The following is a 24,662-nucleotide window of genomic DNA, read 5'->3' as shown; positions in this document are numbered from 1 at the left end:
TTGTTGTTTAGTTCAGTGTTAATTCAGTTTTGTTCGTCATCTCCGTCTCATAATATGCAGTAAAATCCTCAGTGTTAAATTGTTAACAAATGTACCATTACCTTTACCGGTCCATTTGTTTATTACATTTTTCATGTAAAACACAGAACAAAAAGACATACCACTACAAACAGAATGAGTAGGTATGCATAAATAAATAAATAGAGAATATAATATCAATTCCCAACCCTCAACATCCCCTACAACAAAGAGAGGCCACATCAAATAAAATAATCTGAATAAATAATCATCATTTATTAATTTAAAACCTCAGAAAACACATTGAGGACAAACCCTCATTTTCAAAGGTGCTGAGGTACAGACATATAATAAATGCAGATGCAATTAAAATCAATGAGCAAAAGAATGCATGGCTATATCAATTAAAACATAATTAATATATAGCTGCACTAAATCAAAATAAAGTGTATGAATTGACAATGACACAAAAAAGGATTAATAACACAATAATAACTATAAGAACAACAATGATAAAAAGCTAAAGGCAATGACAGTTAAAATCTATAAAATTGGCAAAACCTTGAAATTGGCTCAGTGGTATTAATGTGTACAACATAGAATGTTTTCGAAGCATGTTACAAGCATGTGTGGCACAGTAACAAAAAGCTGATTTTCTTCATTCCGTGTCGATTTTTGGAACCTGCAGGGTGAGCCACATTTGTAAATGGTTACAGTGGCTAACAACATTTCAACAAAGCAGGGCTAAGCGCGGGGAGGGGAGATTATAAATAGCTTTATAAATAAATAAAAGCATTATGCTGAATCCCTTCTCACTGATATCCAAAGGTTTGAGTATGGAAATGGCCGCCCGCCCATAAATAACATCCACATGAAAACTGCATTTTTTGTAAAGAAAGGGAAGCGAGATTTATTTCTAAAAAGAAAATTAAATTTCTGTCTCAGCTGTGATAAAAGTGAGGTGCAAATTCAATAACAGTAGGCCTACTCATCACATCATCTGATATATGCCGCGAATATCATTCGTCGGGAGCCCGATAAAAAAATAAATGAATCAGTGCTTGCCCATCACCACAGTATAGTCTATCAATTTCGAGCAAGCGGGAGCAACATTTTACACACAGAGAACTTATCTGGCTGTTGTTTAAATGAGGAGACGGTCGGTCATACAGTATATAACCATATAAAGACGACCCATCGCCGCAGTGTGGGTGCTCTAATAGCTGTATATTTGAACCAACTCTAGCAGTCACACCAGTATCGCTGAAACCTTCTTCCTCTTGTACTCCCTGTCACTCTTGATTTTCTTTTCTTTCCTTTTTGTCACTTGACACGACTACACAAAATAAATATATAGCCTCTACATTTGATGCCGCTTCTAGGGCTGCCAAGATCATGAAATTGTTGTTGATTCATACATTTTCATACAAATAATTGCGATTAACGATTTAATCGAACTTTGGAAAGTAAATAAAAATGGCATTTCTGTTTGACTTTAAGGCTTTGTAAACAAAAAGTGCACAGGGCAGATACAGCAAATAAATATACAAAGAAATTACTGATAACAACTGGTACCTACAGTATAATCAAGAAGAAGAAATAAGAAAGAAATAATTGTAATAATGATACACTTTCAAAAATTTCTTTTATAGTGGCAATACCTGATCTACAAGCTCACCATGTGAGGCGTTGTGAACTTGTAGATCTGCTATTTCCTCAATTTTTGAAAATATTTGAAACTTTTGTGAACAGAGGAATTTATACAGATGAAGGGAAACGATTATGACGATTATGCAAAATAACTGCGATTATCTCAAGTAATTTCGATGAGACGATAATAATTGTGACAGGCCTAGACTAAGGTTGGCACTGAGCACGCTTGTGGGAGTGACAGCAGTGATCTGCCAGTGTGTGAAGATCCGTCTGCTACGGCAGCCTTTCAACGGTGATACACAGAGCCTATGAAGCACTGGAAGTTGTAGCAGTAATTAATGAGATGATATCACAAAAAAACAAAAAACAAAAAAACACCAGCATCACAGGATGTGAAATGATGTGTTATAATGCTGAGGTCTTGTTTTTAAGGCAATATTTTAACTGTCCCAAGTTGAACGTGTGCGGTCAGCTGTAGATAGTGCACCTGGCCCCATTGTCCATTTATAATGTTCATTAAAACTCTCATACTGTAGATGTGCATAGACGTTTTTCTCCTTTCCTGCCAGCCCCTTTTTCCATAACTCTCTAACCTTCCCATCTCCCATCTTTCACTATCTTCTAGTGCCCTTATTGGAGTGATTGTGCTCTGCTGTACCATATATATATATATACATATATATATATATATATATATATATATATATATATATATATATATATATATATATATATATATATATATATATATATATATATATATATATATTCACACACACACACACACACACACACACACACACACACACACACACACACACACACACACACACACACACACACACACACACACATTCCTGTTCCTGTTGAAAATTAGGAGTTCTCATCTCTGTTCCCATCCATCTTGCAGTGCCCTTGTTGGAGCATCTGTGTTCGGCTCTGCTGTACCCAGACGAGGGGCTGAAGGCGTCTGTGCTGTACGTGTTGCAGGCCGTGTGCGGTGCCACCGGGGGCTCATTGGTCCAGGCTCTGCCCACAGCTCTCAGGGACAGAGTGTGTGTCCTGCTCCTGCAGACGCTGGCTAACGCCTGCTCCGATCAGCTCATTGTTAACTGCCTGGGTGAGAAATTGTCCGATATACTGTTAAATTATTATTGATTATTAATTATTATTAGTGTTACACTATGATACTCAACTGTAGACTGCTGTGTACTGGTGGCTTTCTTTATAGGCCATGTATTGCTCTAAATTATACTGTTCTACTCTGCTATATTTTGTTATCTAGTGGTGGCCTATACACTGTATATCAACATAACAGTATAGACTAGAGAAAAGCTATTTTATTTGTGACAGAGCAGGTGTCACTTCTTCCAAAAGGTCTCCTTTTGAATCTGTAGTGTTTGTATGTTTTTCTTTCAATACGCTCAACCCAGGAAGGACACAAACAATGGAAACCCTTTTAGGGGGAGACCCGATAGCTGAGGGTTAGGGCTCATGCCACATGGGCTCAATGCTCTGATCAGTGAGTCTCGGTTTGTTTCCCGGACGACCCTACCATTTGCCATTTTTCATCCCCCTACTCTCTCTCCGCATTTCCTGTCTCTCTCCACTGTCGCTGTCAATAAAGGCAAAAAAAGTATCCAAATATATCTTTAAAAAAACAAAACAATGGAGAATTTTTTTTGCGTTTGATTCCTTTTGGCACACATCAAACTCAAAAGATAAATGATATAGTGGTCCATTTACCAACTAAGCCGTGCAGTCCATTGCCAAAGGCAAACAAACTGGCTTCACTGATGTTTCCTCACAGTCAAGTCTGAACATACTGTATATTTCAGGTGAGCTGTGGGAGTTGGCCTCTCCATCTCCAGTTCTCAACCCCTCCTCAAATACTGCTTAAATGCTGAATATGTTTACCTTCAACTACCTGTGTGAAGCAGAATATACTGTTGGAAACACAATGTTAGGTGTAATATACATGTAGCTGTAATGTCGTGCATTTGTGAAATTGGCCTAATTTATACTTTGCCGTGTCAATATTATTTTTAGTTCACAGTCATGCAAAAGTATTGAATTAGCCTTTCAGGGCAGTACACACCAAGCCGCATAAGGCCGACCATTAGCATCTGTGCCCAAAAATTGGTTATATATTGTGCGTAAAGTATTGTGTCATCGGTGGTAGTCAGGCAGGCAGTAATGGATCCCAATCACCAGATTAAGTCTGTTGGATCTGTGATGGGACGTGTTGGGAAGGGAGATCATTTCACTCGCATTTGCCCAGTGCGAACCAGAAAAAGTATTTGGACAGCACACAGAGAGAGCGAAAGCTAGAGTGAGGCAGAGATCAAATATGTGTGTGTGTGTGAGAGATTGAGAGGGGGAGAGAGTGAGAGACTTGCTGAAACATTGTGTCGGCGCTTCGCCGACACAATTATTTCATGGAACACGCTCATTTCTGGCAAAGAACGTCATGATTGATAAGATGACAAGATTACCTGTAGCGAGTTTAAAAGCTCACCGACCACCATGTTAACTATTAGCTTACCCTGTTTAATGTAAGAGTCATTGTTACCAGAACGATCTCGCTTCGTCAAGCCCCACCCACTGAAGGAGTGTATTCAACGACTCATAGGGCTACATTCATTACAGAGTCAATTGCATTTGGAGGGGTACGTAGTTTGTGTGTGTTTGGAGCAACTTTAACATCACCAAACATCACCCAATTTGATACTCCATCGTAGTCGCAGTTACTCAGGACAAGACAGCTTGGTCTGTAGATGCCCTTAGGCTTGAGCCATCTGCAGGTATGGAAGGTCTAACTCAGAGAAACACCTGTGATCGGCGGTGTTCACTGGATAACCCCATTGACACATTTGTCCTCATCAATGCCCAATTCCTCTAACATCTACATAGGGTGCTTATGCTATGACCTAAATAGCGCAAGCGATAAATGTGTAGTGGTCGTAAAATGTAACTTAGATAGCATGTTATGTAGACAGATGCCAGGTCATTGTTGGCCTGGCGTCCTATAGTGTGTATAGTTTCAATGTAGGCTGATGATAGGTTCTTGGTTTACATATGTATTAGTTATTATTAGATTATTGGTTTACTCATGTATTACTTTATTATTAGATTACTATTTTTATGCATTTGATGTATTATATTTTTTCTGGTGTATTATCTTGTGTCCTTGCTTACTGTAAATCGCTCTGGATTAAGAGCGTCTGCTAAATGCTTAAACTGTAAACTGTAATTGTAAAATTGTAAAATTGGTGTCAGTTTTTAAGTGCATCAGTTACTGATAGCTTAATCTGAGTTCCCAGAAGTTTTCGCCAGCTCTCGCATACAAACGGGAGGGACGAGGAACTTCTGGGTCAGAGCCCTGGTATTTGTGGGCGGGATGTAACTTACGCTCAGAATCTGAGCGGACACGCCTCTTACCGGTCTGAGAGCTGTGCAACTCGTCTAAAAAGTCAGACGAGAGGCAAACAGTAGTACACAACAATGGCGGCCGCAATTTCTCAAGGGGAAATTGCTTCCCGTCGCTCCTATTTACATGCAACACCCACTGCATGTGGATCCCGCCCCCTTTTCTTCATTGGCTGTTGATTTGAATCAGAAAGCAGTGGCCGCGCCCCTGCTGTCCAGGCTTTGAGCCGAAGCCTCCCAGACTATGATAGCTAGAATGCACCAGATGATTAGTTGAGATGTTGTTATTGAAATGAATGACATTTGTAGATGTTTCTATCAGTTTAACAAGCCCACTCTAAGCCAACTCTCTCGTTAGGAGTGAATATTTAAATGGGAACGGTGATGAAAAATGAAATGTGTTATGGGTTTATTTATTTATTTATTTTAGAAATGTGAAGTTGTTATATAAACATTGTCAACCACTTTGGAGTGAACTACGATGTTTTGCAGGCCCAGAGTAATGAGAGAGTGGGTGGCAAGGTTGGTTCATGTCGGCTTTCGTTATTTGACGTTGCTAGGGAACAGCTTGAGTCCAAGTTTATTTCCTATCAGCTGCTGCTGTTCACAAACAGGACATAGATTTGGAAGTGGACCCATGTAGAATATTTATGTTGTGAAATATTTATGTTGTGAAGTGCGAAGTGGTCTATAGTAACAATGGAAGAGTTGTCTTTTAAGCATTAAGACATTAAGTTTTCATATGTAGTGTAATGGTGTAATGGATTGAGACAGGAAGGAGAGAGTGGAGACGTCACTGCAGCATTGAATTAACCTGATTATCTGCGTATAACGCTGGTACTCAGGAAATTAAGCATTACAGTTAGTGATTACAGACTGTATACTCACAAATTATGTAGATGCTTACCATTGTCACCAACAAGTGAAGAAGTAGGTGGAGACTTGAAAGGGAAGTTAAGTGCACTGGTCTCAGCTTTTGAGACAAACAATAGGAAAGCTAAAAAAGAGACGTGTGAGATAGAGAAGGTTCTGGTGGGACTCGATCCCAGGCTATGCAGGATAGCACAGACAGCCGCCCCAAACCATTACACCCTCTCAGGGTACATAGTGGTGGTATGTTTTGTGCATTGTAGTCCACCATCACATCACAAACGGAATCAGAATGCACTCAAATCCTAGGCTAGATGGAGGTCAATGGACCGTGAAAAGATGAAATAGAGTTTCTGTATTGTAGAAATGTGTTAAGAATAATAAACACTATATTGGAGGTCTCGACTGACAAGCCAGGGGGTGGGGGTAGGGGGGGTATTAAAAATGAAATGGTTGTAATATATTAGAGATATGGGGGGTATGGGGGGGGGGCTTTCAGGTTGAACGGGGCCAAACGCCCGAAGCGCGCTTTTTAAATAGTTTTTACTCAATTAAATTGTTATTTGTATATTATGAAACTGGGGAGGATAGAGTGTTCCTCCATACGCATCATGGCCTCCCGGTGTGTATCGGAGGAGACACGTGGTTATCGCCACCCTCCCCAAGACCAACAGTAGGGCTCAGCAGTGACAGGGACTACTGCACATGGGGGAATTGACATAACTAAATTGGGAGAAAAATAATAAAATGATAAATTAAGATGAAATAGACATTATTAATCCCTAAGGGGAAGTTAGTCAACAAAACAGCAGCAACCATTCCAGGAAAGAGAGAGCAAGGACACTGAGTAATATAGATCGCAGTAAAATAGATAAAAATACTGTATGGCAAAAGAAACTGTGTGTGTGTGTGTGTGTGTGTGTGTGTGTGTGTGTGTGTGTGTGTGTGTGTGTGTGTGTGTGTGTGTGTGTGTGTGTGTGTGTGTGTGTGTGTGTGTGTGTGTGTGTGTGTGTGTGTGTGTGTGTGTGTGTGTGTGTGTGTGTGTGTGTGTGTCACTCACCAGGTATGTCAGCCAGTATGAATGCGCTACAGTACTGAGATGGGGAATGAACCAGGATACAGGCCATGCACTGAACACTGGCCACCTGCAATGTCTCATCACACAAAAGAAAATATACAATAAATAAAACAATCTTTACAGATCTTGATTGCTACAATGGTGGTGTGCTAATCATGATAGCCACGGTGACTCATGTACGGTAAGAATGGTGCGCTATGGGCCTATGGTGACCACGGACAACAGGGAATCAGTTTGATTGCGGAAAGCCTGAGAAATGGCTACATCTGATGAAGTAGCTGATTGAGGGTGCAGTGTAGGGGCGAGCAGAGAGAGCAGGGGAGGGTGCTTCATTTAACAAAAGGAGAGAACAAAATGTATATTGTGTGCACAAAATAGTGTTTTCTTTGCTTCATGTAGTAAATTTGAACCATCAGTATGCTTTTTATTTACTCAATATCCACTCTGGGGCTCTGTATAAATGCAGGTCATTATTTCTACAAGTGAAAGCCAACATTTTGGAACATCATTCCTGGGTAATTATTTTTCATACTTTATGTCTTTCCATTACTTCATCTTCCAGGTCTACTGAAGCAGCTTCTCCGTCTAGCGGAGGTGGTGTCGGTTCTGATGAACACCACCAGTGATCAGATAACCGGAGATACCAACCACAACCTCCACAGCGACGACCATGACGACGACAACATCAACAACCGGATCCTCAGTCCAAACCAAGGGCAACAGTGTCTGGAGCGCTGCCCGCTGCCACTCATTCTGAAAAAGGTCTCTGCAAACATCCTGCTCACTCTTCCCAGGGCCGCGTCCGCGCTGCTGACGACAACTATAATAAAAGGGTCTAATCCAGGATTAGCTCCTGTTTGAACGTGGGATTCAAGCAGATTAACGAAAAGGGAAAATATTTGGGCTTCCTCGTCTGGGAAAGTGATGCGTCAGATTATGGGCAGTTACGTTTTCATATCAACGACTCAAATCCCCTCAGCTCACTGCTATTTGGGTTGTTTGAGGAGAGGTTTTTAACAACTTTATGTGAACAGTTCACCGAGTTGACAGTGTACTGTGTTTCCTTAGAATTGAAACCTAGTTAACTCATTCACTGCCAGGCTTATTTCAAGCTTGTTGATCCCTATGCCACCATTAGGCAAAATGGAAAAATGTGATTTATTTCTCCGTTTATTGAACATTGAACATTGAACATTGAAGTGGATGGAGCATTAACTTTTTGAAAATCGTTTTCTCCTAGTTCCTTTAAGATAAAAAAATATATATATATATAAAAAAAAAAAAATATATATATATATTTTGAAAAAAACATTTTTTTTAGGTGACTATTGGCACTAATGGCACACTGAAAACGGCCGTCAAAAGACGTCATTGGCACTCAATGAGTTAATGTCAAGTAGATATTCAAACATATTTGTTGCAGAGAGGACAAGATGGGGTACTGCACAAGCCAGAGCATATGGACATGCTGTCATATCAGAGGCTGTCTCTTGAATTTATATGGGGATCACTGATTTATCCTGTGTGCATCGATTAACACAGTCACACCTGCTCAGAGTCCAGTTAGTTTCAAATCAGGTCAGGTGTGACTGCTTAAACCGTCCGTCAGCCACACCACATATATTGTTAAAGGAGAATTCCGGACAAATTAAGTGTTATCTTTCATGTCTCGTTACTCACCTAGCGACGTAAAAAGTGGCGTTCTTTTTTTCCATATATTCCCCTGTCGTCATTTTTTAAACACCCTCCGTTGTTATAATGGGAGCAAGTGGGTTAGTGAAGTTCGTCTATTATAACCGACGCAATGTTATTTTTTTCTCTACTACGATTCATTGTAGAGTCTCATGATAGTCAAACATGCGCTGAAAATTCCTGCGAGCCTGCCGTTAATGGCGAACGATTTAACACTGGATGCTTGTTTCTTTCCAGAACCTGGCAACTCGTGTTGCCAGATTCTGGAAACAAGCAACCAGTGTTAAATCGTTCGCCATTAACGGCAGGCTCGCAGGAATTTTCAGCGCATGTTTGACTATCATGAGACTCTACAATGAATCGTAGTAGAGAAAAAAATAACATTGCGTCGGTTATAATAGACGAACTTCACTAACCCACTTGCTCCCATTATAACAACGGAGGGTGTTTAAAAAATGACGACAGGGGAATATATGGAAAAAAAGAACGCCACTTTTTACGTCGCTAGGTGAGTAACGAGACATGAAAGATAACACTTAATTTGTCCGGAATTCTCCTTTAATATTGTTGTCTGACGTTAAGGTTTTTTCCTAGTAATTCTCGATAGTACTTGCCCTCAGGGGCGTCACAGGGGGGGTGTAAGTGGGACTGAGTTAATAGGGTCCCCCAAAAAAAAAAAAAAAAAAGTATTTTTTTGGTATTTTTTAAAGAAAAAAAATCATAGGGGGGCCCACAGTGAATCTTTGTCCCCAGGGCCCAGAATTTGGTGCTACGCCCCTGCTTGCCCTGCCTAGGGGGTACCGTTACCAGCAGTGCAGCACATAGATTTCTCTCAAAATATATATAAAATCCATTTTCTGTTGATTTTGGGTAAAACACTACAGACATGAGTTTGTAAAGGATCTATATTACATCAATCATTATATTTAATTGTATGAGAATTGTTTCCGGGTTCCAGCTATTAACTCATTTGTAACATGGAGTAAAAATATGGCAGAATATATTAAATAAAACAATAGTCGTTTGAGATCAGACATGCTCAGTCAGCAGGGCTCCAGAATAACCTTTCAACTGGTAGCACTGGTGCAGTACTGTTGCTTTAACTGAGACACTGCATTGCCTGCAAATGACATGTGAGACCTTGCAGATCTACAAGCTAACGAGTTACCTCGACTTGCATGGCAGTTTGTCGATTTTTGGCACACAACTCCGTACTACGGAGTGTGTGTTGTTGTTTGTTTGTGTGTGTGTGCACGCTGTTTGTGTGCACGTTGTAGCCTTGCACACAACCCGAACAAAATGTAGCGAACACGTGTGTGAGGAAATTCAGCTGAATTCAAAAACTTCATTAGACAATCGATATGTTTGTCTTGTCTTGTCTTGGAACTGTTGTCTCTAAAACAACCAGGGATTTGATTTGATTTAAATTACACTAGACTGGTGCCCAACTACTCGGAAACGATGCAAGTCGGGAATGCATGCCCCACTCGGTTTATGCAATCTGTCTGTCTGTGTCCCTTTTATACCCATATATGGAGATTTCTGTATCTGTCTGTCTGTGTGTAGTTATCATGTACTCACCTTGAATACAAGCTTGAATACAAGGTGATACAAGGAATCCCCCCCCCCCCAAAAAACAACAACTAAACAACAACAATAAAACTAAAAACACTTGTTTAGTTGAAGTAAACTGGAGTCCAAGATTAACAACAGCAAAACTATATAAAAGAAATCTGTTTAAAAACTCTAAAGCAGCGCTCACAGTGTAGTCAAAGTCTCCTCTAAACACTCGTATAAAAATCCAGCTAAAGAAGAAGAATAGAATTTAGCGTTTTGATCGGGCCAAATTTACAAGAGACTTTGAACTACATAATTGGCCTCAGCTGTACAGTACAGTACAGTACAGTACAGTACAGTACAGTACAGTACAGTACAGTACAGTACAGTACAGTACAGTACAGTACAGTACAGTACAACATCACAACTCTGATATTTTACAGCCTGTGGACACTGTATGTATACTCATAAACCCAGGAAAAACTTCATCGTGGAGATGAGAGTCAGGCAGCTGGCAGAATATCTCAACCTCTGGCGTCATCAGTAACCTAGCTGCGTCGCTGCAGTGAGTGATGCTTCATGTAGCCACAAGTGTCTAAACAGGGGATTTAAATCTGCCCTCACACGGTTGGACCCTGGACTGGAATAATAAAGCGTCTTGATATGTGTGTTCCAGCTGCTGGTGAGTGGTGATGAGACATTGCAGGTGGCCAGTGTTCAGTGCATGGCCTGTATCCTGGTTCATTCCCCATCTCAGTACTGTAGCGCATTCATACTGGCTGACATACCTGGTGAGTTACGCACACACACACACACACACACACGCACACGCACACGCACACGCACACGCACACGCACACACACAGCCACAAACATACAATAAACACCTGTACGGTATAGGCACCATGCACATACTTTGTACTGTATGCACTGCCACCATTCACACTGTGAATTCACATCTGTCTACACTCTACGGTATATATATCTGCTATCTACGTATTTATCTATCTAATATCTATTTATTTGTCTTTATGTCCAGTTCAATATGCATGTGCATACATGGCATGTTAACAGTATTGCAATTATCATCATCATCATCCGCAGTTAAAAGACAGTCCAGTCACACCACTCTGGTTCATCTCCTATTGCTTTGGCCAGAGTCCAGTGTGTCTGGCAATAGAACCTAGATACGTAAATGGCCTTCTTCCTCTAGTTACTGTAGACATGGAAGACTCCAGAGTGCCATAGCTTCAATTATCATCTCTTAAATCTCTCTCTCTCTCTCCCTCCCTCATAGGGTTTCTGTTTGAGCGTGTGTCCAGTACCAGTGAGGTTTTACTGTGGTCTGTCTACAACTGTTTGCTGCTGCTAATAGAGGAACAACTCTTCTTCTCCCAGTGTCACTCTGTCTACGGTCAGACTACAATTCCATTTCTTCCATTGTGTGTGCGTGCGTGCGCATAGAAGAAAGAGGCCTGTGTGTGTGTGTGTGTGTGTGTGTGTGTGTGTGTGTGTGTGTGTGTGTGTGTGTGTGTGTGTGTGTGTGTGTGTGTGTATCTTGTTATGATACAGTACAGTCATATATGTAGCTATTAAGGGTTCGCTAGATTCACAGTTTGATGTGTTTTTGGTTCAATAAAAAAGGAAGGCCAGATAATTTGCATGGACTTTTACACATTTCTATTAAGAGTGAAAGTAGTGAAGTAAAAAAAAGATTATGTTTTGATGTTAATATCCATAATCAATTTATGGCATTTCTTTATTCTGAACACTGAACACTCTATACTATGCCTGTATAGAGTGAGAGGAGTGCCACTGTGTCAACAGACTGATTTGGAGGAGAGATAGATTTCTCTCTATTTGTGCGTGTGTGCGCTGTGCGTGCGTGCGTGCGTGCGTGAGAAAGGTGGGTAGAGATAGAGAGTGTCATTCAGGCTATGATGACACAACACAGACTGAATGGAAAACAGTTAGAAGCCATCCCTTTTCTGTATGAGAGGGAGAGAGAGAGGGGCGGGTTAGAGGTGGGCATAGTGCCTGTGTGAGACAGAATAGAAAACAGAAGTGACCTGCACTCTTTCCCCCTTTCTCTCTCTCCCTCTCTTTCTTTCTCTCTCTCTCTCTCACTCGCCCTTGCCCTCTGTTTCTTTTTCTCACCCTTTCACTGTATGGCGTGTGCGTGTGTGCGTGCACGTGGGCGTGTGTGACACTGAGAGACAGGTCAATTTCCAATTTCTCTGTATGTAATGTGTGTGTGTTTGTGTGTGTGTTTGTGTGTGTGTGTGTGTGTGTGTGTGTGTGTGTGTGTGTGTGTGTGTGTGTGTGTGTGCACGCGTGCGTGCGTGCGTGCGTGAGAAAGACACCACAGAATGCACAGCCTAGTAATAAATCATATTTGCTGTCATGACAGTTTGAGACTCCTACGAAAAGGGCTCCATATTTGACAAGAACCCAAAGTGAAGTATTCTTGAAGTACACGGTCAGCAAAAATACAGAATTGGTGCATTTCTGCCAGGAGCCCCCCCTTTAAATCCTCAATACGACACACCCAGAACCATTATGCCAATAGTTGTCACTCAACAATTAAGGGTCCATTTTATTCTCTCAGAGTTCAATTAAGACTCTGGATTTGACTGTGCATACTGTAGATACACGGGAGCAGTGATTCATTCATACTGCACCTAAAGGTATCTACAAAAGTAGAATGGGTATTTTAATTTAGTCTGTGTGTGTGTGCGTGTGTGTGTGCGTGTGCGTGTGCGTGTGCGTGTGCGTGTGTGTGTGTGTGTGTGTGTGTGTGTGTGTGTGTGTGTGTGTGTGTCTAAAGATGAATCGTTGTGCCCTGCACCCTTGATGAGTTCCCACTTTTTTAATTAGCTAAGCTTCTTTGAACACCGTTCCCTTTCTCAGTACTGTTGGTGCACCCCTAGAGGAATTGCTTGGAAAACCTGGCTGGTCCTGGTATAATTTATTGGTACACAGGATTCTAATGTAAGTGCTATTAGGGGCTTGCCCCGATTAAATACCACAAGGGACACATACATCAGAATCCTGTGTATCAGTAAATTAGATAGATGAAAGCTGAGCTATAATGACTTACACAGTATGTGAGACGTACTGTATAAATGCAAATATATGTGTCTATGTGTTATTTGAGTATGTATGTGTGTTTTAAAGATTTCTGTGTATGCGTGTGTATGTGTTTGTGCGTGTGTTCTGTTTAAGAGGGAGCACATACTGCAGCCATCAGTCAAGTCTCTCCGAACAGTGTCACTGAACTAGATTAGGTGTTTACAAGAGGTCTAACTAAGCATCAGTGTGTGGGTGGGTCTCCCTGGACGTTTGTTTGCCTCATTTATACTGTGTGAGTGTGTGTGTGTGTGTGTGTGTGTGTGTGTGTGTGTGTGTGTGTGTGTGTGTGTGTGTGTGTGTGTGTGTGTGTGTGTGTGTGTGTGTGTGTGTGTGTGTGTGTGTGTGTGTGTGTGTGTGTGTGTGTGTGTGTGTGCCTCCATAGATATTTAGACAGGCATGCATACTTATGTTCATGTGTTTATGCATGCGTGTTTGAATAGCGGTGCATGTTTGTGTGCATAGATGCAGGCATAAGCTCATAACCAGTGACAAGCATAACTGCCTCTGTGATATGTGTGTCCATATGTGTTTACTGTGTGTACGTGTGTGTGTGTGTGTGTGTGTGTGTGTGTGTGTGGGTGTGTGCGTGCGTGCGTGCGTGCGTGCGTGTGTATGTGCAACAGGTATTGAGTCTCTGGTGCGCAGTCTTAAGGGGACTCTGAGGCTGACCAACCTAGAGGTCCAGAAGGAAGGCCTGCTGCTCCTCACTGAAATCCTGGAGAGGTACCGCAGACTGGTCTGTCTGGTCCCCAGTGTGCACCAGTACAGTATAGTTTGTGTATTTGTTTGGAGGGGAAAGTAACTAACCCTCTACTATAAGTCTACAGCCTTCCATATTTAATTATTAACCTGGAACTTAAATTATTATGATTAATATTATTATTATTATTGTTTAACCACTCATGTCCTACATACTTGGTCAGGCTCTATACTTGGTCCATACCTTTTTTCCCTCTACTGTACATCGAATGTTTTTGCCCCTCTTTTCGCTGAATGTACGCCCCCCAGAATAGGGTTGGTTAAACAAGGCTCTGTTATAGAGGCCATATTTTATAGGATCGTGTGTCCAAATCTAGCCACACACTGCCAGTGTACGTGCAGCTAGTGATCCAGTGTGAAAACATGTTAAATACAGCATCACCGGAGCACTTTAATTAGATTTGAATTAAGTGTCGGCTCGGCTTGGAGATAAGAATATATTACAAGGCACTAAAAAAACACTCGTAATTCTGCAAGGGTGACACAATTTTAATGGAACGGTTTCACCGGTCACATGACATGGATACAGTGGGATAAGAGAGTGTAAAACGCTCAGGGGAATTTGTCCTTTACGTGCAGTGAAACGCACATAAAATGAAAAGTGAACAAAACTTAAGAGAGTTTGTAGGCAAAGTGCTGAACAAGCTCAAATTGTGTGGGTATGCGAGACAAAGGTAATCATGCCCAATTCCACTATTCAAGTCATGTAATTACATGTGCAATACTCGCATGTGAGAACAGTATGTCTGTACATGTGTCTCTATCTATTGATTTTGCATTTGCATTTATGTGTTTCTCTATGTGACTGTGAAAGTGAAGTCATTTCTATTTATTTGAGTTGCGTGCATGTCTTTGCGTATACACACGTTTGTTTGTTTGTGTGTTTGTTTGTGTGTGTGTGTGTGTGTGTGTGTGTGTGTGGGGGGGTATGACGTGCTCTAGGCTGTTGTTTTTGGCTGTTGTGGCAACACCAATCTACACCACAGCAACTGCGGAGGAATGTCATTGCACAGAGAAAAACACTGCTGGTCTTTATTACCCATAGGTCACAGTTGTTTGTTTTTGTGTCCCTGAAAATGAGAGAATATGTAGGGGTTGGACTATCTGACTATGTGTCTGTGTTTGTATACATGTACTGTATCTACAGTATATGATTATGTACTATATGTGTATGTATTATGTAAGTGTGACTAAATGTATGTACGTATGTACTGTACTGTACTCTGTACTCTGTATATGAAACTGTTTACAGTCTCTGTGAATGTCTATATTCTGAGTGTGTGCATGTGTGTGTGCGTGTGTGTGTGTGTGTGTGTGTGTGTGTGTGTGTGTGTGTGTGTGTGTGTGTGTGCGTGTGCGTGTGCGTGTGCGTGTGTGTGTGTGTGTGTGTGTTTCCATCCTCCAGGCAGCCCCCGGGGGTGCGCTTGTTTCCTAGCGGTCCAGGCTTTGTTGCCGTCTCCGAGGCAGTGGGAGGAGGCATCTCCTCCTCCTCTCTGTTGGTGGCCACACAAGCAGCCCGTGCTGCCACCGCCCTCCTCAGGTGCGTACAAATACAAAACAAACACACCCTGGTGATGAACCTACTCACATGTAGAAAGGTTTTTACACATGCCATACTGCACACACACAACCTCAAGGACACCTGTAACCCCCAATCCTCCAATATCAGCCTTTAACTCATTTGCTCATTCATACAGGCAAATGAAGGGATTCATATACTACAGAAGTAGACAATTCATGGACTTGTAGGGGTACGCATAGCACCTTATCTTTCACACAGCCTGGCTGCAAGTATTTTTTACTCTCTCTGGGGCAAATTCACAAAAGGATACTGCAGCTTTTGTAGAACAAGAAACACCTGCGAAGGGTGAAATGCACCACTACTGCGCTGCCAGGCAAATAGCGTCTCGATGTTCCGGTGCCATTTGCATGTATTCAAATGAGGTAATGTGCATACATTTGGCACAGAATTTGCCCCTTTCTATGCAAATGAGCCTCATTGCAAAAAAGACTAATGTGCTAATAGCTACATGCAGTTAGAAAGAAAGTTATGGAGTAAATTAATGAAGTGCTGACGTCACTTCCGTTATCCCCAGGGTTCACAGAGTTGTTTTCTCCATTCTAAATCCCATACACTGCACGCACGGCACGCACATACACAAGCACAATGTCCTCTATCTTCTGTAAAGTCCATCTTTCATATGATCATGTAGTAACATTACAAGATCAACCCCTTTCTGTCATGTCAAAACGTTTTGACACATATTCCAGTTTTAGTTTAAACTAAAACTGGAATATGTCTTTGACTTTTTTGCTCATAGGAGATGTCTGTGCACGGACGCTTAGAAAAAAAAAAAAGTTTATTCAAATTGTATATTTGAACTGCCTACAAGGCAACATTGTAGCCTACATATACTGTAGACCTACTATATAAATCAAACGTGCCTCAAATGTTCAACTCTTGAATCGAAATACACAGTATACACAACTGTTTCTATTCGCCTATTTGACAGAGAAGCTTGCAGCTTTCAAATGTTTAATTTTTCGTTTAATTTATTTAATTTAAATGATACACCATTTTCTGCATTCGGTAACAAATTCAATATGATCTCAAATCTGCCCAAGCTTACATTAAACCCATTTTGTTTGTGTGTGTGTTTAGCATCAACACACATAACACAACAAGTTAACAACACACCTCTCTCTCTCTCTCTCTCTCTCTCTCTCTCTCTCTCTCTCTCTCTCTCTCTCTCTCTCTCTCTCTCTCTCTCTCTCTCTCTCTCTCTCTCTCTCTCTCTCTCTCTCTCAAATATCTCTCTCGAACTCTTTCGGGTCTCTGTCTGTCTGTCTGTCTGTCTGTCTGTCTGTCTGTCTGTCTGTCTGTCTGTCTGTCTGTCTGTCTGTCTGTCTGTCTGTCTGTCTGTCTGTCTGTCTGGCTGTCTGTATTGTTGTGTGTGCTTTCCAGACTGAACCACCAGTCCAGTCCAGTCCAGTACAGGGAGATAGGGAAGCTGGTGGAAGTCATCACTAACAGATGCAGTGAGCTGCCTCCTCTGCCCTCCTCGTCTCATCAGCGAGCCTCTGTGAGTCTGGCTCGCTTCCTGTTTATTTGTGTGTATCGAATTCTAAATCGTTGGTATAAACACGTCAATAAGCTTGAGAAAACAGACAGAGAAAAGAAGTCCTACTGTAGGTTTCCTAGGTGTCTCAATGGAAGTTTCAGATTCACTTCTGTCTCCTCTCCTCTCCTCTCCTCTCCTCTCCTCTCCTCTCCTCTCCTCTCCTCTCCTCTCCTCTCCTCTCCTCTCCTCTCCTCTCCTCTCCTCTCCTCTCCTATCCTCTCCTCTCCATTTCAGGGAAGCCTAAAAACCTCAGATGCCAGTGGCCAGGCCTCGAGGTCACTAGGTTTTCTACTCCAAGCGCTGCCCTCCTTCCAGGCTGCCTGCAGGTCAGAAAGGCCTCTGTCTGTTCTGTTTGTCTATATGTTGTCACATACTGCATAGTTACTGTTTCTGTTGGGTTAGATACATAAATAGATTGCTATCAACATTATCTAGTCACATATAAAGAAAATTCCTGTTTTTGTCCATAATTTTCTCACGTGTGTGTCTGTGTTTGTGTGTGTGTGTCTGCATCTGTGTGTCAGGTTGGCTGAGCAGTGTGCATCAGATCCCTCTCTGAAGGAGAATGCATTCAGGGCTCCATGCAAACAGGACCAGACAGAGGATTCACTGGAGTCTCTGTGTCGATGTCTGCTCCACTGCTGTGACGTCTGCATCCCCACTGTCACTGTGAGTGTGCGTGCGTGCACACACACACACACACACACACACACACACACACACACACACACACACACACACACACACACACACACATGCACGCATGGCTATTTTAAGCCTTTTTATGTACGATTTTATCCTATTGTGCTTCATCTATATCAGCTGACATATGTTCAAACAGCATACACCGTGTCAGGGCGTCTATTCCACATTAAATGGCACGTCACTCATCAGTCAATTCAGTCAAGTCAAATGCTTCGACCAGGCGTTGATGGACGCAACTGTCCAAAAACAGGAGTCAGTCCTGTTTTTGGTGTGACGTGATGGAAATAAAAACTAGCTGCAATGTATCCCACAACGAGTGGACAGTAAAGTTTGCTTGTAAAAGATACAGACACATTCATTCTGATAGGCAAAGTCCATTGGCTACAAAGTTATCTTCTTAAATGTCAGACACATTCCACTCCCATCGGCAAGTGGGACACATAAAAAAACACAATACTCTCTCTCTGCTCATCCTACAAACACCGTTCAAGGGATGTGTTCAGCAGAAAATCAATTGCATTAACTCTTTGACTGCGGACGACGCGATAACGCGTCAAGTGCTACTTTGTCCAGTTGGCCGTCGACGCGCTCGACGCGCTGGACGCGCGTTCATTGTTTAATCTCTGATTGCGCTATGCTGCTTAATATTCAATGTTATTCTCGAGTTCCACTTACTTCACGGACATCTGCATCCGGTTCCATGACCTGGATTCCGTTTCCGGTTTTTGATTCTTTTCCCCAGTCATTTTCGTCCAAAATAGGTAAATAAACGGGTTTTCACACGGTATAACGGACAAACGGAACGGTTCTCTTCTATAATCTATGGTCTGGGTGACGATCAGTCATCGCCGTCGTATATCACAACGTAATTTTCGCCGATCAAAACAATGGGGGGGACGTCACATCCGTTTTCATGTTTTTCCTTGTCTAATCTATGAAGAAGGGTGAGAGAGACCCAACGACATGATCAAGGTGTCATGTGCTGCGCTCTAGTGGCGGATTTGTGCTGGGTCTTTACATTATGTGTCCTTAAATTATTTTCATGAGAAAAATTCAAAATATAAAAATAAAAAAACACGAAAATTGCTGGCACTGGGGGAGTACTTTATGAAAATACTCTGGCAGTCAAAGAGTTAAGAACTAGAGGTTACGAATGTAACCCCGGTTTTAGTAGGTTCGGAGTTTACTACTCACTATGGGATATCAGCGCCCTCAGGCGATGAGACAGAGCAACACACACGCTCCCGGTGCCAATACTGATTGGCTAAGGGTATGTCACGAGTCCGGAAGACCCGGGAGTATAAAGCTCCCTCGTGACGTAGGCTCTTCCTCTTAACATTCTCCTCTCTGCATGCCAAATGCGCACAGAAAGGGGTGTCTGGTGAGTAGTAAACTCCGAACCTACTAAAACCGGGGTTACATTCGTAACCTCTAGTTTTACCACGGTTCTCCGTTTACTACTCACTATGGGATTCATAAACCCCCCTTGAGGTAATGAGCCACACAACCCTGACAACCCCGCACGCCCCTCAGCTCCTAGGTCACGTCCCCCCCGGACGTGACCTAAGACCCCCAGGCCATAGGTCCACGACCTCACGGCCCCTGGGCGCCCCCCCAGCCCACCGGGCTGGGGTGCGGGATAGATAACAAGAGTAGGCCCTGACAGACTCTAGAGTCTGCCCTATTTACTAACAGGCAGACACAGTCCACCTCATAATAATGAGGAGCAGGGCCCTATCCCCAAGACACAGCCCTGCTGGTCCCAAGGAAACCTAAAGAGGAAGTCGGAAGATATGGAGAAAAGGCCCCAAGCCTACTCCCTATCCTCCACTGACCTGGAGGCAGCAGCCACACCCAGGACAGCGTGCGCCATTGATGACGCCGCCACGTCCAGACTGTAAAAGGCCGCAAAAGTCGACGGCGACGACCAATTTGCAGCCGCACAAATCTCCTGGATCGAAGCTCCCTTGTAGAGAGTCCAGGACGTAGCCATGCCTCTAGTAGAGTGGGCCCTCAGACCCCCCGGGACAGGGACACCACTACTCACATAAGCCAGCTTAATGGCATCACGGATCCATCTAGAAAGCGTCGCTTTGGTGACCGCCTTCCTCTGAACCCCCACGCCAAAAGAGACAAAGAGTTGTGTCGATGAGCGACTGGCCGCCGTCCTCTGGCAATAGAGCTTCAAGCTCTCACCGGGCAGAGGCAATGTAACCGCCTGTCCTCCGCCGAAGCGAAGGGAGGCGGATGAAAAGCCACCAATTCAACCGGATCTGGGCCACCACCCCGGTCTTTGTAACGAACGCCAGGTTTGGTTTAAGCAAAACCTTCCTGTCGTTGTTCAGAAAATTCATGCACTCCGGGCTCACCGAGAGCGCATGCAAGTCACTGACCCGTTTAGCCGTGGACAGGGCCACCAAAAGGACCGTTTTTAGACTAATGACCTTCAGGTCCATAGACTCAAAAGGCTCGAACGGGTGACGGCACAGTGCCTCCAGCACCACCGTCAACTCCCAGACTGGGAACAGTGGCCTGTTGACCGGTCTAGCCCTTCTGGCGCCGTTCATAAATCGGCGCACGAAGTTATGCTGACCCACCGTCTTGCCATCGTCGAAACCTAGGTGGCAAGCCGAAATGGCAGCCAAATACACTTTCACCGTCGAGAAGGATAAACCCTGATTTAGCCTTCCCTGCAGAAAGTAAGAATGCTACACATCGAGGCCTGGAAAGCCACCACCACTGGTGACTGTTCCATCCCCCATCTGACCTCGTAAGCATTCCTCGTGGACACGGCCCTTGCGCCCTGGATGGTAGCCATCACGTCAGGGGGAAGGCCACACGAGCTCAAATTCACCCTCTCATGGGCCAGACCCATAGGTCTAGGTCCTGAGGGCGTCCCCCCTCCCTGCCGCAGCAAGTCCCTGCCGACAAGGAGGGCCCAAGGCACGTCGTGAAGGAGAGGAGCTTATCTCCTGACCTCTACGTGTCCCATGCTGGGGCCACCAGCAACATCAACAACCCTCGGAGCCTGACCCTCCCCCACATGGGGAGGATCAGCTCTATTGGTGGGAAAGCACAAAGCAGTTCGTTCAGGAGGCTCGGCACCTGGAACGCCTGAATGGACGCGAGACGTGAGTCGCATCACAGCGCCATCTCGCACGCCAATCCGTCCAACACCAGGGAGGCCAAACCTTCCTGCTTGTTGACATAGCACATGGTCGCGGTGTTGTATGTTCTGATTGAGACAGAACAACCCGGAAACCGAGCACCGAACTGTTTGAGAGCGAGGAAAAACCCCGTGAGGCTGGCGTCCGTGGTGATGACCTTCTGTGATATCACAGCGCCTATACTGACCCCCTGGGACAGAAAAGCCACCTGCGACCACGATCCGAGTGTCTCCACGACACCCTGGAAACACCACCACTTGCTGAAAGCCTGAGGTGAGTGGGATCCGAAGAGCCCGCTGCCACCTCTATACAGGTCTCATGTAGAACCTGCCCAAGCGGATTAGGTGAATGACTGAAGCCATGAGACTCACCGCCTGCATGCTTAGTTTGTAAGTGACTTGACGCCCTACGCGAAAAGACCTCACACAAGCTAAGACGCTGTCTAACCTGCCCTTGGACAGCCGCGTTCTGAGCGTGTTCGAGTCCAGCGAGATCCCCCAGAAGGTGGTCCGCTGAGATGGAACCAGAACGCTCTTCTGGACGTTGATTGTGAACATAGCGACGTCAGGTGGGAGAGGGCCACGGCCGTGTGCCGTGCCACCTCCTCCTCTGAGCCAGCAATTAACCAGTCGTCGAAGTTAAGTCGACAGACCGATCCCCTGTCGCCGCAGTGGAGCTATGGCCGCATTGGTACACTGCACGAGCACTCGCAGGCTCAATGACATACCAAAGGGAAAAACCGTGTACTCGTACACTCCCCTTTGTAGCCGAAGTGCAGGAATTCTCTGTGTGGAGGCCAGACTGGAACGTGGAGGCAAGCAACCTAGAGGTTGATGCCCGCCCATCAGTGCCCCTGATGTACCGTTTTGCAACAGCTTTTACGGTCGTCAACCAAGAAATGGATACTTGTTGAGGCCCTTCAGATTCAGAAAGGGCCGTACGCCCCCCCCCCCCCCTTTTTCTCACCAGAAAAAGCTTTGAACAGAAACCCAGTCGGTTCTGATTCGTAGATATTTCTCTGGTAACGCTCATGCTCAAGAGAGAGAGAGAGAACCTTCTCTCTTAGAGTCGTGGCTGCTTTTATCTTCCGCATGAGAGAGACACACTCGTCTGACATAGGAAGTAACACAAGGCATGTGGAAAACACACCAGTTCAACCACAATGTGTTGTTGTTGTTCAGGGGAGCCTGGCCAGTACAACCACAGTGTGTCACTGCCGTACTGAGCTTAACCAGTAAACACAGTGCAACGCTGATGTACTGGGATAAAAACAGATTCGGATTGCAACCCTCCCAAAAGCTGCTCACCGAGCGAGCGAGTCGGGAGGGGGCGCTGCTGTTATCAGTCCCGTGGGCAACGTGCACATTTCCACGGGGACCGATGACGTCGCCACGTGGTCCAGCGGACTCGTACTGTGGCGTCCATTAGAGACCGTTAGTGTCTGCCATGCTGTGAAACAGGCCTGTCAGGCACAAAGGGCTCATAGAGGAGGCCATCGACGCCCAGGGACCCCCTGGGACCCCTAGCGTCGTGACCTCCTGACCGGGGCCGGATTACGTGCTTGTGTATTTTAAGACATTTTTAAAGGAACAAAATAAAGCACAGAGACAGTGTAAAACAACATAAAAAGTTTAACATACTCTTATGAAAACCTTTTATGTGTGTCTCAAAGCACTCAGTGAACCTGAGCCTCCATCGTGGTAGTGTAGACAAAGGGCTAACTAGCTTAGTTTGTAAGCTTAGCCTGGTCTAGTCTAGCCTAGCTACAGGTCGCTTTTAGCCTTTAGCTGCTACCTGTAGCTGTTTGGCTAACCAAGAACGAAGGAGAGCTATGCCCACCGCAGCGTTGTTTTAGGGGACTGGCTAAGCGCTGCACCAAAACAACACTGCTCTTTAACTGTGTCGATGTTAGTGAGGCTAGTCAGCCGCTAAGTGAAACAACAGTCAGCCTGACTCTATGGGCTCATAGAGGAGGCCTTCGACGCCCAGGGACCCCCTGGGACCCCTAGCGTCGTGACCTCCTGGCCGGGGCTGGATAATGTGCTTGTGTATTTTAGTACATTTTTAATGCAACAAAATAAAGCACAAAGACAGTGTAAAACAACATAAACAGTTTAACATACTCTTATGAAAACCCTTTATGTTTAATTGTCTCAAGGCACCCAGTGAACCTGAGCCTCCATCGTGGTAGTGTAGACAAAGGGCTAACTAGCTTAGCCTGTAAGCTTAGCCTAGTCTAGTCTAGCCTAGCTACAGGTCGCCTTTAGCCTTTAGCTGCTACCTGTAGTTGTTTGGCTAACCAAGAACGAAGGAGAGCTATGGCCACCACGTGTTGTTTTAGGGGACTGTCTAAGCACTGCACCAAAACAACACTGCTCTTTAACTGTGTCGATGTTAGTGAGGCTAGTCAGCCACTAAGTGAAAACAACAGCATCCTGACTGGAGGCTATGCCAACCTAGCATACCATAGCTAGTAATAGTCACGGCTAACTCACCAAGAGTGAAGAGACGTTGACATCCGTTTCCATGGAAACAGGTGACGTCGACACCTAACCCACGGGGCCCGTGCAAGCGTGGGGGTCACGTGACTGAGTACGGAAGCATTCCACGCTGCTCCCTTGTGTTTACAAAGTCCGTCGCCATCTTGTCTAGGCTTCTTGGCCTGGCTAAAGGAAGCGACGGAGCCACCTCCACCGAAGGAAGCACTCTGTCGCCCTCCAGAGGCTGGCGTGACACGGTGCTTGGCAGGTTGTAAATATTGGGGTGACCTTCGACCCGCGCCGCCATCTTGCAAACCTTCCTTCCCACAGTGGGCCTCTGGCGCCCTCTGCCGGATGGATGGTAGAATTGGAAAATTTTTGGCGTGACCCATGTACACTGGCATATAGAATTAGCAATGGGTTTATTACCTTTGTCTTGTTCATATCATGCACAGTATTCATCCCAGCAGCGTTTGGAAAGTCACCAAGGGACTTTCCAAGCGCTTTGGGCTTATAAGGGGTGGTTATCAACACGGGGACCACCTAGTGATCCCTATGCATCGATGCACCCCGACAGTTGTCGAAAACAGGCAGAGAAGTATCCCATTATTGTCTATCATGCTGTGAAGGCAGGCCTGATAGGCACAATGGGCTTATAGAGGAGGGCATCGACGCCCGGGGACCCCCAGGGACCCCTAGCGTCGTGACCTCCTGACCGGGGCTGGATAGTGTGCTTGTGTATTTTGGGAAAATTTAATGGAACAGAATAAAACACAGAACAGTGGAAACAGCATAAACAGTTCAACATACTCTTATGAAAACCCTTTATGCGTCTCAAAGCACCCGATTGTAGCCTCGTTCTTCGTGGTACAGACGCCGGCTCTGAAGAGGCTAACGAGCTGGTGTTGTCCTAGCAAGCTAAGCTAGAACAGCGCTGCTAACAACCTGTTGCTTAGTGAGGCTAGCCATTCGTTGAAACCAGCCGCCACAGGTTCGAGGA

The 24,662-nt window shown here is 44.4% G+C and overlaps 1 protein-coding gene across 1 annotated transcript in view; it reads left to right on the top strand.

Moving 5' to 3' along the window:
* mei1 (meiotic double-stranded break formation protein 1) overlaps positions 1-24,662 on the top strand; it is a gene marked incomplete at its 5' end in the record, with an annotated part of 90,140 nt that overhangs the window by 14,983 nt on the left and 50,495 nt on the right. Inside the window, 9 exons of the mRNA XM_080448224.1 lie at positions 2,582-2,791; positions 7,611-7,810; positions 10,974-11,088; positions 11,595-11,711; positions 14,053-14,152; positions 15,594-15,728; positions 17,154-17,271; positions 17,545-17,636; positions 17,835-17,979. Of these exons, the coding sequence (XP_080304350.1) occupies positions 2,582-2,791; positions 7,611-7,810; positions 10,974-11,088; positions 11,595-11,711; positions 14,053-14,152; positions 15,594-15,728; positions 17,154-17,271; positions 17,545-17,636; positions 17,835-17,979 (1,232 nt within the window). The remainder of the gene's footprint in view (positions 1-2,581; positions 2,792-7,610; positions 7,811-10,973; positions 11,089-11,594; positions 11,712-14,052; positions 14,153-15,593; positions 15,729-17,153; positions 17,272-17,544; positions 17,637-17,834; positions 17,980-24,662) is intronic.

The sequence above is a fragment of the Gymnoscopelus braueri genome (genome assembly GCF_963280865.1).
Source record: "Gymnoscopelus braueri genome assembly, chromosome: 13".
Classification (NCBI taxonomy): domain Eukaryota; kingdom Metazoa; phylum Chordata; class Actinopteri; order Myctophiformes; family Myctophidae; genus Gymnoscopelus; species Gymnoscopelus braueri.
This window is presented reverse-complemented; position numbering and strand designations above follow the sequence as displayed.